This window comes from Oncorhynchus clarkii, chromosome 27, assembly GCF_045791955.1.
Source record: "Oncorhynchus clarkii lewisi isolate Uvic-CL-2024 chromosome 27, UVic_Ocla_1.0, whole genome shotgun sequence".
Classification (NCBI taxonomy): Eukaryota; Metazoa; Chordata; class Actinopteri; order Salmoniformes; family Salmonidae; genus Oncorhynchus; species Oncorhynchus clarkii.
In genome coordinates, this window is record NC_092173.1 from 18,756,039 (window position 1) to 18,772,700 (window position 16,662).

Consider the following 16,662-nt stretch of genomic DNA (forward strand, 5'->3'; position numbering starts at 1 on the left):
CACTTGTGATTTTTATAGTCTAAAAATGATTATAGATTTGCCAAATATAACCATCTAGTTCACAATATCATATCTGAATAACGTCCTTAATATATACACACAGTAAAGAGCAACACTACTGAGATGAGAGTAGTGTTCACTGTGTAGTACACTTTTAGGCTCACCTCCAGCCCCAGGTACACCTCCTCCTCCTCCTGGTACTCCACCAAATCCTCCAGCCCCAGGTACACCTCCTCCTCCTCCTGGTACTCCACCAAATCCTCCAGCCCCAGGTACACCTCCTCCTCCTCCTGGTACTCCACCAAATCCTCCTGCTCCTAGGCTTGCTCCTGCACCCCCTGGAACTCCTGTGTGGCAAGACAAGATAAGAACAGTTAGTTAAAGGGATGATCTGCAGTTCAAACAATAACAAAGCATCAACCCTAACACTTTTTTGGTAAAAAGCTGAGGATTGGGGTTGGAGAAATGTTTGCACTCTCATCTCAAATTTATAGACAGCGATACAGACTGACCATCCATGATATCAACATAATAGTTTTAACTCTGTTCTGAGGCTATGCAGTATTTGTTTGCAGTTACAAGGTTCACAAACAAAAGAGTAAAACAAGTTTATATTTGGGATTCTGATGGTACGACAGTTCAACTAAGCTAAGCATAAGAATAAGTTCTATTCTTCAAGAATCAATGGGTATATTTCATTAATTTAAAAGTCTAAACATGAATGTAGCAACTGCTGTTTGCCCCTTTGAAGGTTAACATAAATAAAAAATCTACAGTTGAAGTCGAACGTTTACATACACCCTAGCCAAATACATTTAAACTCAATTTTTAACAATTCCTGACATTTAATCCTAGTAACAATTCCCGAATAGTAGAGAAAATTATCTACTTCAGCTTTTAATTATTAGATTACATTCCCAGTGGGTCAGAAGTTTACATACACTCAATTAGTATTTGGTAGCATTGCCTTTAAATTGTTTAACTTTTGTCAAACGTTTCGGGTAGCCTTCCACAACCTCCCACAATAAGTTGGGTGAATTTTGGCCCATTCCTCCTGACAGAGCTGGTGTAACTGAGTCAGGTTTTGTAGGCCTCCTTGCTTGCACACGCTTTTTCAGTTCTGCCCACACATTTTCTATAGGATTGAGGTCAGGGCTTTGTGATGGCCACTCCAATACCTTGACTTTGTTGTCCTTAAGCCATTTTGCCACAACATTGGATGCATACTTGGGGTCATTGTCAAGCTTTAACTTCTTGACTGATGTCTTGAGATGTTGCTTCAATATAGCCAAATAATTTCCTGCCTATGATGCCATCTATTTTGTGAAGTGCACCAGTCCCTCCTGCAGCAAAGCACTCCCATAACATGATGCAGCCACCCCCGTGCTTCACGGTTGGGATGGTGTTCTTCGGCTTGCAAGCCTCCCCCTTTTTCCTCCAAACATAACGATGGTCATTATGGCCAAACAGTTCAATTTTTGTTTCATCAGACCAAAGGACATTTCTCCAAAAAGTATGATCTTTGTCCCCATGTGCAGTTGCAAACTGTAATCTGGCTTTTTTTATGGCGGTTTTGGAGCAGTGGCTTCTTCCTTGCTGAGCAGCCTTTGAGGTTATGTCAATATAGGACTTGTTTTACTGTGGATATAGATACTTTTGTACATGTTTCCTCCAGCATCTTCACAAGGTAATTTGCCGTGGTTCTGGGGTTGATTTGCACTTTTTGCACCAAAGTACGTTCATCTCTAGGAGACAGAACGCGTCTCCTTCCTGAGCGGTATGACGGCTGTCCCATGGTGTTTATACTTGGGTACTATTGTTTGTACAGATGAACGTGGTACCTTCAGGCATTTGGGAACTGCTCCCAAGGATGAACCAGACTTGTGGAGGTCTCCAATTGTTTTTCTGAGGTCTTGGCTGATTTCTTTTGATTTTCCCATGATGTCAAGCAAAGAGGCACTGGGTTTGAAGGTAGGCCTTGAAATACATCCACAGATACACCTCCAATTGACTCAAATTATATAAATTAGCCTATCAGAAACTTCTAAAGGATTGAGGTCATCGTTTTCCAGACATCATTTTCTAGACTTTTTCAAGCTGTTTAAAGGCACAGTCAACTTGGTGTATGTAAACTTCTGACCCACTGGAATTGTGATACAGTGAATAATAAGTGAAATAATTGTTGGGAAAATGACTTGTGTCATGCACAAAACAGATATCCTAACCGACTTGCCAAAAACTATAGTTTGTTAACAAGAAATTTGTGGAGTGGTTGAAAAACTAGTTTTAATGACTCCAACCTAAGTGTATGTAAACTTCCGACTTCAACTGTATGTACCACCTCTGATATTGCTGTTTTGAGAGATCTTTCATACCATATTTAGCAGCTTTGGCGGCAGCAGGGTTATACCCTGAAATGCAAAAGTTTATAGATTAGAAACCCAGATTTTTATAGTCAAACTGCAATCACAAAAAAGCAGAATTTTGAACTAACTAAACTCACTGTAAGAGGCCTATCAGATTTTGATGTTGTACAGTTACTTTCATATGTACCTCCAGCTCCTCCGGATAACCCTCCAGGTACTCCTCCTGCTCCTCCTGCTACTGATCCAAAACCTGGGACGCCACCCGCACCTCCTGGGACTCCTACGGTGGAGGGTCACAAGAAAACGACTCAAATTAGTCTTATTAGCTAAAACTCTGATATTGGTGTTCTGAGTGATATTTCTTACCATATTTAGCAGCTTTGGCTGCAGCAGGATTATATCCTGAAATGTAAAAAATGTCAAATAAATCTAATTTAAAAAAAATCTACCTGACCCTTGGCCTTACTCTGAAAATCTTTAGATATACTCTCTCACAAAAAGCTAAATGTTTCACTTGTATTCTCATATTCTCTCGTATTCTCTTTCACTTGTATTCTCTGAATAGTAGTGATGTCAACTGTGGCTGTCCTGTCTAGTAGATTTGTTTGGTGGTACTGTACACTGTCAGGTACTGTCCAGTAGAAGGTCAGAGGTGTCTTTATCACACACTCTCTTTCTCCCCTCACCTCCAGGGTAAGCTCCTCCTGCTCCAGGGTAAGCTCCTCCCGCTCCAGGGTAAGCTCCACCTGCACCGGGCACACCACCCAAACCAGCACCAGCACCTGAGGGTAAACACTTCAAGAGTTAGTACTTGAAGTTAACACTGTGTCAAAAAGTCCAGTTTAATTAGCCCTGTGATAGCGATCACTACCATATTTAGCAGCTTTAGCCTGAGCCTGGGCCGGGTTAAGACCTCCTGTCCCAACACCTGCAGAGAGTGGGGGAACGCAAACATTAGAGTTACAGTTCTCAAATCAAATTAATTTATGTAATAGAGCGCTCTTAAACATATTTTCCCATATATTTGTGTAAGTGTTCTCCAATTCCCTACCAGTTCCAATGGGGTATCCAGGCTTGGATCCAGGACCACCTTTGCCACCAGGAAGGCCTGCTCCACCACCACCACCAAAGCCCCCATATCCTGAACCAAGTGGAGAGAACCATCTACTGTACCGTACTGCTTGTACTACACACACATGTACAATCACACATACATGAAGACACACTACTTAAAACATTTACATATTAAAAACGTTCTGTACCAAATGGAAGTTTGCCTCCAGCTCCTCCAACTTTCGCTCCATAGCCACCTATAGAAACCATGGCGACAAACAAACGGTATCAGTCTTGTATAGAGTAAAGGTTTTGAACTGACACACAGTCAGAAAATCCATTACTACTTAATTGTTTGTGAACGGACCTTTGTTTAAAATTATTGACTTATTACTGATTTATTCAATTTCATTCCAGATCCACCCAAGACATAAAACCACACAATTTGAATCTATTCTGTTCAGCAGTAAACATTAATACATCTACTGTAGATGGGTTAGTAGTTCTACATCAGTAAGGTTTGAGCCCAGTAGGTCATAGCTGAAGCAGTTTGGGTTTTTATCATGTGTAAACACAGCTACATTTGTTTCTCATCAAACAGGTGTTGATTTGATTCAGCAGTATAACCTAGCCTGCGCCAAACATCGAGAAACATTCTTAAAACTAACCTACGGAACAGACAGGGAGGATTGGTCAGTCCACTCAGATCTTACTATTGCCCCTGAGTGACTACAGATCTGAGAGGAGGCCAAAGGAAAGCTCTAACTTACTGTATGCTTTTGGCTGCATGACACTCTTTCCTGTGAGGGACCACATACGGTAAATAGCTAACTAAGACCATGTTGTCTTAACACATATAACATTAACTGACATTGATTGAAGTGGTGGTCCCTTACCGGGAGTGGGTGTGAAGCAGCTAACTTACATACAATACATGACAGAAGCAGTCACAGTTTTAGTGGGTTAAGGTTCGGAGCTTTTGCACTTTTCAGATTTTTAAAGTGTCTTAGAAGGGAAGGTGGTAGAAGCATCGTTCTGATTTTGAGGTCTTCCTAGAACGTGATGATGTGACTGCAACAACACATGGTGAAAAGGGCAACAACTCAGTTTTGAAGAGGAAAGAAAACACCCTTGTTCCAAAGTCAGGACCTGGGCCTCAAAAAGAGAACATTTCGATTCTCAGCAGCCAATTCACATTGATAAACCCACCATACATAACCTGAGGCCTAGGAGGGGGGTAGCCATAGAACTGCCCGTGACCATGGCTGCTCATGTGACCGTGACCGTATATGGGGCTATGCATGTGGCCATAATGGGGGTGATGGGGATAAGACACTGTGCACTGGAGGGAAAGGAACTGTAACGAACTGTCAACATTGTGTCAACTTACAGACCGCAAACATCTGACGTTTAACATCCATTAAACACTGGGATAAATGACGTTTAGGGACAATAAGATAGTGATTTGTTTTGTTTTTGTGATCAACATTTAATTTTTATTTCGCAATATACAACACACAAGGCCGGATCACTTTACAAATACTAGCCAACATGACAACATTAACATTCAATACAACTATTACATACTCTCAGGAGTCAATTATTTGAGTGCACAATATGACATCTACAGAAAGGAAGTAGAGTTTACAATAAAACATATTCTATATTATTCTCAGAAAATAAAATGTTGTCCCTCCACTCCCCTACCACGTAGGACCATTGCTTGGTCAAGAGTTGTTAATATCTGATCTAATTTTTGCATAATACATCCCATGCCTCAACTATATTTGCCAGAGCTTTGTTTATCACAGCCACTGATCGCTCTATATGAACACTATCTTGAAAATATGATAACCATGTTTGAGGCGAGAGGATTGTAGGGGTAATCAAAGCACTAAGGATAACCCTTTTTACTGCTGTTAACCCCATATATATGATTATTTTCTGAACCAGTTGCAATACAATTGAAGAGTCATCATTCAACAAAAATAAAGGTGAATCTTTGACCACAGGGAAACCCATAATTGTTGTAAGGAAATCTGAAAAGTGACCAGAACTGGGACCCCACAGGACATTCCCAAAAACATGTGACCAGAACTGGGACCCCACAGGACATTCCCAAAACATGTGACCAGAACTGGGACCCCACAGGACATTCCCAAAACATGTGCATTAGTACTCCAACAGCATTCATACGGCATCTATCACAGATTGGAGTTGGAATCAGCTTAATCTTAAAACGTCTAAATGGGGTTGCATAACTTCTATGTATAGCCTTATAATGTATAAGCTGGTGTACTGGGTTTTTAGAGGAAAAAATACATTTTCCCAAATGGCATCCCAGTTCAGGTCGTGCCCCAATCCCTGCATTTCGCGGTTCTATACTAGAGTGACACCCAATGTAGCGCATTTAACAGACAGCAGGCAATCAGAAGTGGCAGAGACTATTTTAGAAGTTAATGAAGGGTCTATCCATGTAAGCATTATGTGGGATGTTAATGGGGCATCCCATGCTACACCATAAGTTTTTAACAAAAATCTTAACTGTAGGAAAAGGAACCATGAAAGCCTGGAAGTGGATACATTTGTTTGAGGTCCTGGAAAGGAATTAGCCCCTTATCATTATACATGTCTCGCAAGGTATGCACACCCTTATCCGCCCACAATGGGTACAGAAAAGACTTGTTGTTTGTCAGCAGCTTATAGTTATGCCATATAGGAGAAGAATCACAGAACGTCTTAGTGTTGCCTATGTGTTTCTCAGCATAGTAACATACTTGTAGTGAGTTGGAAATAATTTAACAAAAACATTTATATGACATTTTTATCTTGATGCCCCCCAAAAATAGATCTGTAAGTCTATGTGGTGCAACAGGTGCTTTGTCCATGCCTCTCCAAGATGCTGCAATAGAATCATCAGACCATACACTCAAGGATTTTATTTGGAAAGATGAGTAATATAATTTGTAATCTGGAAGAGACAAACCTCCTGTTCCCATTAACCGTGTAGGAGTATCATATCTAATGCGTGGCTTTTCGTCATTCCAAATAAACTTTGAGGTCATTGACTTTAATTCCTCAAAGTATTTTGGTGGAGGTGGTATAGGCACCTAACATTTAGTCGACCGAGTACGTTCATTTTTTACTATTGCAATACTACCTTGTAATGAGATTTAAAGGGAGGACCATCTCTGCAAATCTCCTATTTTAATTTGACATAGTTTCTTCTGCAAACTTGGGAAGATTTGGTGGGTATGCATATGCCCAAATAACTAAAGTCTGCCTCGCGCCAATGCACTGGAGATGCAGCAGGCAAAGTAAGCAATTTCACAGGGTTGTTAAGGGGAACCCGTATAGATTTTTCCAGTTTATTTTATATTCAGAGAATGAACCAAAAATAGTAAATAATGTCAGAATCTGTGGAAGGGAAATTGAGATGTCTGAGAAATACAATAAGGTGTCATCGGCATAGAGTGACACTTTATTCTGGGTACCTTTAATAGTGATGGGTGAAATATGTGGGTCCAATCTAATTGCTGGAGCAAGGGGCTCCAAAGACAGTGCAAAGAGTGTAGGTGATAATGGACATCCTTGTTATGTGGAACGTTGTATACAGAAAGTCTTGGATAGAATGTTTCCCATCTGCACAACTGCTTGGGATGCAGAATACAACGTTTTTAACATGAAGATAAATCCTTTACCAAAACCAAAGGCCTCCAAAACACACCATAAATAGTTCCATTCTAGCCTATCAAAGGCTTTTTCTGCATCCAAACTAAAAAGTGCAGAAGGGACTGGGTCGTTTTCGGACTCATTTATGATATGGAATACACGTCTAATATTGTCTGAGGCTAAACGACCCTTTATAAACCCAGTTTGATCATTGCTAATGAGATGTCCTACAAGCAGTTCTAATCTGATGGCAAGTAACTTTGCAAACAGCTTGAGCTGTGTTGTAATTAAGGCTTAAGGGCCTATAACTTTTACAGTCTAGGGGAGATTTGCCCTTTTTTAAAACAAAACTATAATCAGTGAGGTGTTTTGGTCTCTATGGAATTCTCCATGTTTTAATGCATGATTGATATAACCAAGAATTAGTGGCCCAACAATATCCCATACTTCAAGAAACAGCTCAGGAGGGAAACCATCAAGTCCTGGTGATTTGCCTCTTTTCATAGACGTTAATGCATTCCTGAGTTCTTCAAGATTAAGTGGGGAGTCAAGGAATCCAGATTGTTCTCTGTCGAGTTTGGGAAGGTCCAATGATGATAAGAAGTGTGTCATCTTACTATGATCAGGGTCCGCCTCTGATGTATATAATTGGGAATAAAACTGCCTAAATGTATCATACATTTCTGACGGGTCATGTGATATCTTACCAGATGGTGTTTTTTAATGTTGTTCAAATCTTCCCCTTTTGCTATGTTAATGTTTGTTTCTGCTCGTTTTCAACCAGAGCAATCTGTATTTCCAGATCTACTACTTTTTATTTTTTTTTTACTGCGAGTTGAGTTAAAATGTGAGACAAACGAGGTAGTTTCCCCTCAAAAAACAATTTGCCACCTCTCAAAGTGACCGAGGGGATGTGGCTGTATCTGTATTAACCTCTTTGATCTCTAGGGGCGCTATTTCATTTTTGGATAAAAAACGTTCCCGTTTTAAGCGCGATATTTTGTCACGAAAAGATGCTCGACTATGCATATTCTTGACAGTTTTTGAAAGAAAACACTCTGAAGTTTCAGAATCTGCAAAGATATTGTCTGTAAGTGCCCCAGAACTCATTCTACAGGCGAAACCAAGATGATGCCTCAACCAGGAAATGAGCAGAATTTCTGAAGCTCTGTTTTCCATTGTCTCCTTATATGGCTGTGATTGCGCAAGGAATGAGCCTACACTTTCTGTCGTTCCCCCAAAGTGTTAGCAGCATTGTGACGTATTTGTAGGCATATCATTGGAAGATTGACCATAAGAGACTACATTTTCCAAGTGTCCGCCTGGTGTCCCTGCGTCGAAATTGGAGCGTAAAGCCAGGTGCAATTATTTTTCCATTTGAGAGCAAGGAGAAACCAGGCTTCCACGAAGGATATATCATTGAAGAGATATGTGGAAAAACACCTTGAGGATTGATTCTAAACCACGTTTGCCATGTTTCAGTCGATATTATGGAGTTAATTTGGAAAAAAGTTCGCGTTTTGAGGGCTGAATTTTCGTTTTTTTTTTTTTTTTTTTTTTTTTTTTGGTAGCCAAATGTGATGTACAAAACGGAGCTATTTCTAATACACAAAGAATCTTTTTGGAAAAACGGAGCATCTGCTATCTAACTGAGAGTCTCCTCATTGAAAACATCAGAAGTTCTTCAAAGGTAAGTTATTTTATTTGAAGGCTTTACTTGTTTTTGTGATAGTTGCCTGCTAAATGCTAACGCTAATGCTAACGCTAATGCTAACGCTAAATGCTACGCTAGCTAGCTACTGTTACACAAATGATTGTTTTCCTATGGTTGAAAAGCATATTTTGAAAATCTGAGATGACAGTGTTGTTAACAAAAGGCTAAGCTTGAGAGCTAGCATATTTATTTCATTTCATTTGCGATTTTCATGAATAGTTAACGTTGCGTTATGGTAATGAGCTTAGGTCTATAAATAGAATCCCGGATCCGGGTTTGGTCGTCGCAACAGGTTAAACAATAACAATTATTTCAACTTTGCTGACAGCTGTGTCAAAAATGCCATATTCTGCAGTAATGTTGCTTTGAAGCGCCATCTTCTAGCACCTTTATGTTTGTAGCTGTCAAGTAGGATACTATACACGACAGCTCCATGAACAGAAATAACTATGCGGAGCAGCTCGGTTGTCTGAATACACCTGTTTATATAGGGAGATACAAATATGTAGTCTATCTGTGAAAATGTATTATGTATTGAAGAAAAGAAAGTATAATCTTTGACAGTCAAATTCCTTAGACGCCAGGCGTCTAAAATATCAAACTCTGCAGCTCCGAGATCACCAGAAGCCTGATCAATTTGAGCTTGCGATGAAACATGAGAGCAATCTAACTGAGAATTACATACCTGATTAAAATCTCCTCCCACAACAAATTGGTATTCTGATAGATCTAATAATCTTTTCGAGATAGAACTAAGGCAATATGGAATCAGGGGCAATATATTGAGGCAAAACACATCACACAGCGTGTGATTTATAACTGTAGTTACAAATACGAAATGTCCTACATCGTCATTATCAGAACTGTCAACCAGAACGCGTAGTTTTCTATCAAATAATATTAAAACACCTTTCGTTTTGTTAGTGGCTGAGGAGTGAGCAACACATTTGTAGTTTTTGTAGTATCTGTTTCGGAATCTATTGACATCAGAATGTTTGAGGTGGGTTTCATGTATTAGGGCGATATCAACCTTTTTGCGTCTGATGTATTCTAGCATTTGGTAAGCTTGATAACGGAATTCAAACCACAGGAATTTAGCGACATCTCAATGAGCTCACGGTTCATTAAAAACATTTGTCATATAGAATGTATAGTACAAAATGAACAATACATTTAATGAACTCCTACTTCAATATAAACAGGGAGAAAAAATGACGCCCCTTTATACATATTTGTGAACAAACTCTGACAGCTGGGTTTGAACAATAATAGAAACAAATACAGTAACCACCCGCAAGAGCGGAAGTCTATAGCTTCAACCGCTCTCTTTGGCTGGTAGGAACTCAAATTCGCTAACATCAGGAGGCTCCCAAACAGCGGCGCACGTCCCAAATCCAGTCCCTGGTTGCGGTCCAAACACTGAAAAGACACACCCTCGTCCAACTACCCTCGCTTTATGCCCTTGGGTGAATAGCCGTCGCCATCTTGGAGGATGGTCCAAATGATTAGCCAAGCAAAGGAAATTTGCAACGACCCTCAGCCCTCGCTTTTAGTCTGCTTTCCAATTGAACAATTATGTTCACTCCGGGCCAGAAAATACCCATAATTCAATTCGCGACAATTGTACATCCACTAAGAAAAGTCTGCCAAAACTTAAAAACAACATCAATGGAGAAGTCAACATACATGTAAGTAAAAAGGAATGCAAATAAGTTGTAATTTTGCAACTGTGTAAAAAGTAAATATGTTTTTGTTTGGTTATCTTTTGGAAATGGTAGAAATAAAATATTTCCCTTCTTCAGAAGTTCCAGCTAGGCAGGCAAACGTTAGTTAGCTAATGAATTTGCTAGCTATCATACAGTAGGCATATATTAATAATTCTATATTTAATATAAGTAGACATGCACTCAATTGATATAAAGCACCCTCAAGACACCAATGGCTGAAAACACAATCATCGCTGCATGAACGAGTGACGAATTTCCAGCCAAGGGTGTCCATAAAAATCATTCCTTCCACCCTCGCCCCTTGCCCTGCAAGTGTATACTCGTCAGACGTCATGATACTTCATCAGAAGTGTTCACTTAATTTGAGGGACGAGGTGATAGGGTGTGCTTATAAGTATTATGATTCACTATATTGGATCACTCCAATATTTTGGTATCACTCCGCGGCGGAGGGATACATCCGAGGTGTGGATTTACAGATTCACTCCCGTGTACACCTGTGTCACGGCTGGGGTCCGCCCCTATATATAGACAACATGGCCGCAATACACGCCATAAGGCGCTGTTTTACTGCTTGGATATTAAACCGGCTAGGTAATATTGCAGTTGGCGTAAAACAAAAGCATATAAATCAAATCCATTACCTGGTTTCTGTGTTGCAGAGGTACTGGGTTATTTATCCATTACCCGGTTGAATTCCTCCAAGCGGGTCAAAACATAGCTCTCCCAGGGCGTCGGACCCCTGCTTCATGGTCTTGTTGGCTTGGCTGAGCTCATGGCTTCCCTTTGTGACAGGTGTGATGGTGGCATCCCCCTGGGGATCCACATACCTTGTCTATGCACGGCCTGGGTTTGAGCCATGCGGAGAGGGTGGTCGAGAGCTCTCCTGCACCTGTTACGATTGGAGGCCATGCGCGAGTGGGTCGGCCAGGCACGGACTCAGGCTGGGGACGAGCTTACTCCTTCAGGAGAGGTGCAGCAGCGAGCTGTTAGTCCCTCTACTGGGCCCAGTACCCCTCGCAGGAAGAGTGGCCGGAGCCATCACGGGCAGAGCCCATCTGCTGCCAGTCCTGGATGGGGGCATGACTCGGACCGCTGGGACCACCTTGAATGGAGGGTGCATGCCCTGCTTCAGGAGGTTGATAGCTTCGACAGCGACGACAGCTGTTCCCTGTTGGCCAGTGATAGGCTGTTCCTGGGGGACGATGCTGGCACTGTTCACCACCGTGAGCGGGGCTACCAGGCTGACAGGCCATCAGAAGCCGCCAGCAGGGCTTCATCGCCCCAGCGGCTCGAGAGGCTATGAGGAGCCTACTCACTTGGGTAGCCACTGCACTGGACATCAACTGGTGGAGAGTGATGACTCTCCATCTGTTCCTATCTCTGCTGAGTTCCGCGAGGCCTTGCAGGAGAGCTGGGCCTCTGCCAGGGCGGAACCCGCAATTTTGCGGACTTGAAAGCTACATATGGGTCCCTCTGCTCTCTTGGCCACCTTACCAACATAGCCATGCTGCTGCAGGCCTACCTACAGACTCTGTTTTCCCGGCTGCAGGAGGGCACATAGGAGCTCCTCCGGGAAGAGATGGAGGTCTCTCGCCTGCTCTTCTCTCTGTCTTCAAGCGACGTAATTTTATCCCGCAGTTGCTTCACTGCATCTCGGCAGGTGGCTATGTCGTCTGTAGTAGCCCTGGCGCTAACCTGCATCTCATCACAACGCCGCTCCAGAGATTTGCATGTGACAGATTGGCTGGCAATGTCGTTTGAGAGTTTTAAGATAGATGTGTTGGAGGCTTCCACCATATCCTTGAGTGATTTAATTTATCCTGAAAGCAGTTCCTCCAGGGATTCCTTAACTGCTTGTTTGACCATTGTCTGCATCAAAGTTTGTTGTTGATTCAGAACATTCAATATGGCGGCGTTGGATGTATCCTCACTGGTATTTTTATTTTCTATTTATTTTTCTCTGTGGATCAGCTTTAATATTGTGGATAGATTGTTGCTTCCATCAATGTAATTGTCTGCAACATTTCCAATCCCCCATTATATTATTTTGGTAAATATATACACTACCATTCAAAAGTTTGGGGTCACTTAGAAATGTCCTTGTTTTTTAAAGAAAAGCATTTTTTTGTCCATTAAAATTGCATCAAATTGATCAGAAATACAGTGTAGACATTGTTAATGTTGTAAATTACTATTGTAGCTGGAAACGGCAGATTATTTATGGAATGTCTACATAGGCATACAGAGGCCCATTATCAGCAATCATCACTCCTGTGTTCCAATGGCACGTTGTGTTTGCTAATCCAATTTTATCATTTTAAAAGGCTAATTGATCATTAGAAAAATTGTTAGCACAGCTGAAAACTGTTGATCTGATTAAAGAAGCAATAAAACTGGCCTTCTTTAGACTAGTTGAGTATCTGGAGCATCAGCATTTGTCAGTTCGATTACAGACTCAAAATGGCCAGAAACAAAGACCTTTCTTCTGAAACTCATCAGTCTATTCTTGTTCTGAGAAATGAAGGCTATTCCATGAGAGAAATTGGCAAGAAACTGAAGATCTCGTACAATGCTGTGTACTACTCCCTTCACAGAACAGCACAAACGGTCTCTAACCAGAATAGAAAAAGGAGTGGGAGGCCCCCGGTGCCCAACTGAGCAAGAGGACAAGTACATTAGTGTCTAGTTTGAGAAACAGACACCTCGCAAGTCCTCAACTGGCAGCTTCATTAAATGGTAACTGCAAAACACCAGTCTCAATGTCAACAGTGAAGAGGCGACTCCAGGATGCTGGCCTTTAAGGCAGAGTTGCAAAGAAAAAGCCATATTTCAGACTGGCCAATAAAAAGAAAAGGTTAAGATGGGCAAAAGAACAGACACTGGACAGAGGAACTCTGCCAGTAGTGTATATACAGTGGGGCAAAAAAGTATTTAGTCAGCCAACAATTGTGCAAGTTCTCCCACTTAAAAAGATGAGGCCTGTAATTTTCATCAAAGGTACACTTCAACTATCACAGACAAAATTAGAAAAAAAATCCAGAAAATCACATTGTACGATTTTTAATGAATTTATTTGCAAATTATGGTGGAAAATAAGTATTTGGTCAATAACAAAAGTTTATCTCAATACTTTGGTATATACCCTTTGTTGGCAATGACAGAGGTCAAACATTTTCTGTAAGTCTTCACAAGGTTTTCACACACTGTTGCTGGTATTTTGGCCCATTCCTCCATGCAGATCTCCTCTAGAGCAGTGACGTTTTGGGGCTGTTGCTGGGCAACACGGACTTTCAACTCCCTCCAAAGATTTTCTATGGGGTTGAGATCTGGAGCCTGGCTAGGCCACTCCAGGACCTTGAAATGCTTCTTACGAAGCCACTCCTTTGTTGCCCGGGCGGTGTGTTTGGGATCATTGTCATGCTGAAAGACCCAGCCACGTTTCATCTTCAATGCCCTTGCTGATGGTAGGCTTTGTTACCTTGGTCCCAGCTCTCTGCAAGTCATTCACTAGGTCCCCCGTGTGGTTCTGGGATTTTTGCTCACCGTTCTTGTGATCATTTTGACCCCACAGGGTGAGATCTTGCGTGGAGCTCCAGACCGAGAGAGATTATCAGTGGTCTTGTATGTCTTCCATTTCCTAATAATTGCTCCCACAGTGTATTTCTTCAAACCAAACTGCTTACCTATTGCAGATTCAGTCTTCCCAGCCTGGTGCAGGTCTACAATTTTGTTTCTGGTGTCCTTTGACAGCTCTTTGGTCTTGGCCATAGTGGAGTTTGGAGAGTGACTGTTATATGATATCATTTACAAATTTGAGGTTGTGGACAGGTGTCTTTTATACTGACAACTCTATGTATGATATCATTTACAAATATGATATCATTTACAAATTTGAGGTTGTGGACAAGTGTCTTTTATACTGATAACAAGTTAAAACAGGTGCCATTAATACAGGTAACGAGTGGAGGACAGAAGAGCCTCTAAAGAAGAAGTTACAGGTCTGTGAGAGCCAGAAATCATGCTTGTTTGTAGGTGACCAAATGCGTATTTTCCTCCATAATTTGCAAATACATTCATTAAAAATCCTACAATGTGATTTTCTGGATTTCTTTTTCTCATTTTGTCTGTGGGAGAACTTGCACAATTGGTGGCTGAGTAAATACTTTTTTGCCCCACTGTATATAACATTCTATTGATTGCAAGAATTTAGAATAATCGTTTTAAATAGAAAAACGTTTTTTGAATTTGCCGTTGTCTCTGCGTTGTCTCTCGAAAGTCTCTTCCCAACTATTTTGCAATTTATATGGCACAGCTGTCAATTTTTTGGGTCCATAAATTAAATTGGTATATGTTTTTATTTATCACAATTTTCTTCAACCATTTATGGTCTTTAAAGCAGGGCCGACAGACAAGGTCCTTACTTCTTCCCCCTTCTACTTGCCTCTTCCATTTTTTGTGGTAATGCTGCAATTAGTTAGTTGTAATTTTGGGTAGAATACACATTTCCATATGTCTGCGTTAGCTGCATGTGTGACAACTCTATGTATGATATCATTTACAAAAATGTTACCTTTTTTAAACATTTTATCTAAAAATATGTTTTTTCTATCAATTAGTATATTTGAGTTTAACCACAATATTTGTTGTATTATTTGTTCTGTCTTTTTGAGGTGGATTAAAACTGAAATTGCAACCAACTTTCTAAGGCTTGTTTAACAAATAATGATATTTTGGAGATTATATATTTTTTTCGAACAACCAAAAGTGAGCAGTTGTAATCTGAATAAAGGGAAAAGGCAATTCTTGAACATGGGGTAAGACATTCCTACTAATTTACTAGAGAACCATTTCGGATTTAAGTATACTTTTTGTATGACTGATGCCTTTAGTGAGAGGTCTAATGCTTTAATATTTAATCATCTATTCCCTCCGAATTCATATTTGTTGCATAAGTAGGCCCTTTTAATTTTGTCTGGCTTGCCATTCCAAATAAAATTGAATATTTTTTGTTCATATCATTTAAAAAGCAGGTGTTGGCAAAACCATAAGCAAATAGGTAAACTGATATGACTAAAGAGTTAATCAGGGTGATTTTTCCACAAATAGACAGGTATTTTCCTTTCCATGGTAGCAAGATCTTATCTATTTTTGCTAAATTTCTATAAAAATGTATTGGATTGAGAATTTCTTCCTTTCTATCCTCACTGGTATTAGTTGTCTCGGTGTCTTCCTTTGTTTGGGAGGCTTCCCTATACCTTAGTTGAGTGTCCTCAGCCGCGTAGGTCCATGTTATTAAGCATTTTGATGGTTCAGAGGCCAGTTGTCAGGAGTTTATTACGAATTTTTGACTTTTGAGACGGTACTCAGAACTATAAGTGCATCTCTGCCAAAAGGCCACCAGAAGTGTTATAGTTGTTTTTAAGTAACTAATGGAGGATTGCCACCTCCAGTTTACCTGCACACGCCAAATGATAATACACTTGTTTTAACACTAGCTATGTGTCCATCTCTATAGATTCCATGATGGCAATGCAAAGACTCAAAAATGTAGCTTCATTATCAACATTTTAGCTGTGAATTGATAGTAGAAAATAAAGTAGTAGTCATTAAATTGTCTGACGACAAACCTTGTGTTTTGGGTGTTTTGAGTGGGTATCCATGGAATACTCCTGGCTGCATTGGTCCTCCATAACCAACACGACCCGAGCCTCCTGGTCCCTGTTGTCCTCCACCTGGCACTGTAGAGGACAAATCATATCAGACAGACAGGTGACAGACAGGTGACAGACAGGCGACAGACAGGCAGGCAGAAAGACAGACAGACAGACAAGACATGAAAACAATGTGATCTGTAGATGCATGCATGTTACAGGTATCCCAATTAAATGTCATGTCATCAAATATGTTGCATGTTTTATTAAAAGCATGATTGATTTACATGATTTGGGATTGAGTCCGTTCCCAGTGGCCACACCGGGCAACACTCCACGACCACCAAACCCTGCAGATATGAAAAGGGGATCAGATAATTAGCAAATGAATGGATATCACAGCATGCAAATCCCTGAGTTACATCAACCTGTATTAAATCCATGAAGGGAGGATATGGTTAAACATTCTTTGATAT

General features: G+C 40.7%; 1 protein-coding gene across 6 annotated transcripts in view; it reads right to left on the reverse strand.

Moving 5' to 3' along the window:
* Positions 1-16,662, reverse strand: part of LOC139385528 (elastin-like) — a 107,280-nt gene that overhangs the window by 49,467 nt on the left and 41,151 nt on the right. For all 6 annotated transcript variants that reach the window (XM_071130650.1, XM_071130656.1, XM_071130653.1 and 3 more), the window contains exons 11-20: positions 16,474-16,536; positions 16,163-16,273; positions 3,629-3,676; positions 3,418-3,507; positions 3,238-3,294; positions 3,053-3,148; positions 2,733-2,768; positions 2,554-2,646; positions 2,376-2,411; positions 165-347 (exon numbers count right to left, since the gene is read on the reverse strand). In XM_071130650.1, coding sequence (XP_070986751.1) covers positions 165-347; positions 2,376-2,411; positions 2,554-2,646; positions 2,733-2,768; positions 3,053-3,148; positions 3,238-3,294; positions 3,418-3,507; positions 3,629-3,676; positions 16,163-16,273; positions 16,474-16,536 — 813 coding nt within the window. The remainder of the gene's footprint in view (positions 1-164; positions 348-2,375; positions 2,412-2,553; positions 2,647-2,732; positions 2,769-3,052; positions 3,149-3,237; positions 3,295-3,417; positions 3,508-3,628; positions 3,677-16,162; positions 16,274-16,473; positions 16,537-16,662) is intronic.